This window comes from Morone saxatilis, unplaced genomic scaffold (genome assembly GCF_004916995.1).
Source record: "Morone saxatilis isolate NCDOM2014 unplaced genomic scaffold, NCSU_SB_2.0 Contig17, whole genome shotgun sequence".
NCBI classification, from domain to species: domain Eukaryota; kingdom Metazoa; phylum Chordata; class Actinopteri; family Moronidae; genus Morone; species Morone saxatilis.
Genome location: NW_023339729.1, coordinates 14,280,739 through 14,283,722, shown reverse-complemented (window position 1 = coordinate 14,283,722; position 2,984 = coordinate 14,280,739). Strand labels below are relative to the sequence as shown.

The 2,984-nt window shown below is 37.9% G+C and overlaps 1 protein-coding gene across 1 annotated transcript; it reads left to right on the top strand.

The window, feature by feature from the left end:
- Nucleotides 1–494: 494 nt before the first annotated feature.
- Nucleotides 495–2,896, top strand: LOC118327309. The gene is made up of 6 exons (XM_035660614.1): nt 495–745; nt 860–1,005; nt 1,121–1,182; nt 1,296–1,409; nt 1,711–1,809; nt 2,626–2,896. Exons 1-6 carry the CDS (start codon nt 629–631, stop codon nt 2,802–2,804), a joined length of 717 nt encoding a protein of 238 aa, XP_035516507.1. The 5' UTR covers nt 495–628; the 3' UTR covers nt 2,805–2,896.
- Nucleotides 2,897–2,984: the final 88 nt, after the last annotated feature.

Below are 2,984 nucleotides of genomic sequence, written 5' to 3'. Positions count from 1 at the left end.
ATATGTTAGCTTCAGACTGCCTGTATAGTGGATAACTTGGTTAGCAAAAACAAAATTATACTAAATCAACAATCACAAAACAGGTATAATCAAAAAAGAAGAAGAAATAGAAACCAAAGATATGAAGGTATAATGTGACTATTGTGACAAACACATTGGACAGCTATGGAGCAACGTTCGTATTTATTTGGAGTCAAGGATCTGGCAAATTTAAGTCCAAATTTCACTCTCCTTGTAGCTCTTTTTGGTCTCCACCACCTCTGAGGAGGAGGAAAACGCAGTTGAGCACTAAGTTATACTATAGTTACTCTAGTAACTATACTATATTAACTGTATAATACCAATCACATCTTCTAAGCTTCTGTTGAGTTACATACTGTATAATATCATTACAGAGGACACATGGTGGATGCCTGTTCATACCATAATGAAGTATCAGCTTTTTAAAGTAAAAACTTATTACTTACACATATGTAAAAAACACAGGACTCCTTGTGGGATGAGCCTCTGAACTTCAGCGCAGCTCTTTAAGCCTCAAGCAGACACAATCAACTTCCAACTACGAACAGGACAGTACGCTAAAACAACAGATCTAGGTTCTTTGTTTAAGTAGATGTGGTGATCCACAATGGGGTTTATTCATGTTGCTGTGGCTGTGCTCTGTCTTCTTACTGGTGGACAGTCAGCTCCTGTTACCAGCTGTGAGGATCTAATCAGACCTATTGAAATCCATGGAAGAGACCAGGTAAAACATTTCTCTTACTCTAGCTTTCTGCTTGTTGGATCCTCTTCGTTTAAAATCCTTTTCATGTGACCATATATCATCTTATCCAACTGAGGGAGACCACGTCTGTTTCAGCTGCTGGGCAAGTGGACATATGTATCAGAAAGCACAACCGTCCCAGGATCCAAAATGATGACGAAGTTGTGGGTGGAGAGCGTCTGGGTGAAAGTCACTGTCGCTAACGAGATTGATGCCTTCAGTGTTTTTCAGGCTCAAAAAATGTAATATTAAACCTAAATTTAAGGATTGTATCAAGGTTTTGAGCTCACATTTCACAAGTGTCCAATGATGTCTTTACATAATAATTTAACTTTTTAAAATTTCTACCTATGAAAGGTTTGGCCGCTGCTTCACTCTCACATATAAGATGACCTTGAAAAACAGCACTCTCTCTACAGGTGAGTATTGATGAAATGTGTGTTGACTCATCTGCACAAACACATTTGGACTTTGCTTCCAGTACTCTAACAGCACTTTGTGTCTGTGTTCATGTTTGTTTATGTATCTCCAGTGCAACCTGTTACTGTTACTCAGGTCCTACTGAATACTGGCTGCCCTGACTGCCTTGTTGCCCACTCAAATTACACCATTGGAGAAAGCAGATACAGTGCGCTCCAGCTCATGAGTAAGACTTAAGGCATACAGACTGATAAAATAAATGTAGACTTTTACATTCAAAATAATTCATAAGATCTTCACTTCTTAGGGAGTGACTTTGAAATGGATTTGACATCTGAGAGTTTACACATTGTATTAAACATTAGAGTTGGATGATATGGTTAAAATCTACTTTTACATCGCTGTATCAATATGTATCGTGATCAAATAAGTGGAGACAACCAGATGTCTGTTTCTGCTAATGCAGTGAATTAAATACCTGACGAATTGAGGTAGTTCAAGGCGCTTACACTTGTTCTGTCTCTCAGGCAGGAGGAGTACGGTGAGCGCTGCTGAGCTGGAGGAGTTTAAGAAGCAGGTAGATTGTCTGAACTTACCATCACCCGCCATCCTGGACCCAGAAAAAGGTATGAAACTTGCTGCCCCCATGTTAATAATATCGCAGCAAAAGTGCCCTCCTGGGTGCACCTATGGTTCCCAACCTGAGGGTCCAGACCCACACTAGGCCAGAGCTTCACAGGGAGGATCATGGTGCCTTCTTGATTTTAAGGGGTGTAAGAAACCTTAAGAAATATATATAGAGAAAGCCTATCTTAGCATTTAATTCATTTCTGTTAAGAAAACTAAATTGATTTGTTATTTTCAATATTTGGATTATTAATTAAGATATAATAAATAAATTGTTCATTTTACAAACACTTCCTACAGTTATTGCATCCACTATTGGGTTAATTGTACAGTTTATCAGGTGGTCTGTACTTGAATATAATATGAAATAAACATACAAAATACAAAATATGTCACTTAGTCAAGGGGTTGTCAGTTTACTGGACAAGAAAAGGGGTCCCTCAAGGAAAAAGGTTGGGAACCACTGCTCTAGAGTACTAATCCAAACCATGAATAAGCAAAAATGCATCACAGCTTTCTGGTGTCTTTTTTTATATTTTCCACTCACCACTGTAAGAGCCAGTAGTAAAGTGCATTTTGTCAAACTACAACTGAAGTTAGATTTTATTTATAGATCACGTTTATACAGACAGGTTTTCAATACACGTCCTTAAATATGAGACAGCAGGGAAGTGGGGAAGTCACACACAAGTCGATTATTACACTTCAACGTGTATGTGTGTCTGTCTTTGTTTGTTGATCATGGTGAATTAAGGTCATGAAATGTTCTCTTACCTTGAATAAATTAAATTCATTCACTGTTCTCTGCCTCGCAGGTTTCTGCCCAGACGAGTCTCCCTCCCAAGAAACAGAGACCACTGATCTCACCAACGTCATGAATGAAAGGGGCTCTGACATTGTCAACCTATTTGAGAGAATTGTTAACAGTCCAGACCGAATGAATGCAATGTTCACAAGGATATCCAGCAGCCTATCTGGATTAAAAGAAGATTAACACTGTACAAAAATGTTATGACATGCTTACATGGGACATGTCTGTCTAAAGAGAATTCTGACAATAAAAACAATGATATTTGTTTCAGAATATCAGGTTGTTGTTTTTTTTCTGTATTGTCACTGACATGTAAAAACCTTCAGGAGTTTTGCTTATAAAGATGATTATTATTATTATTAT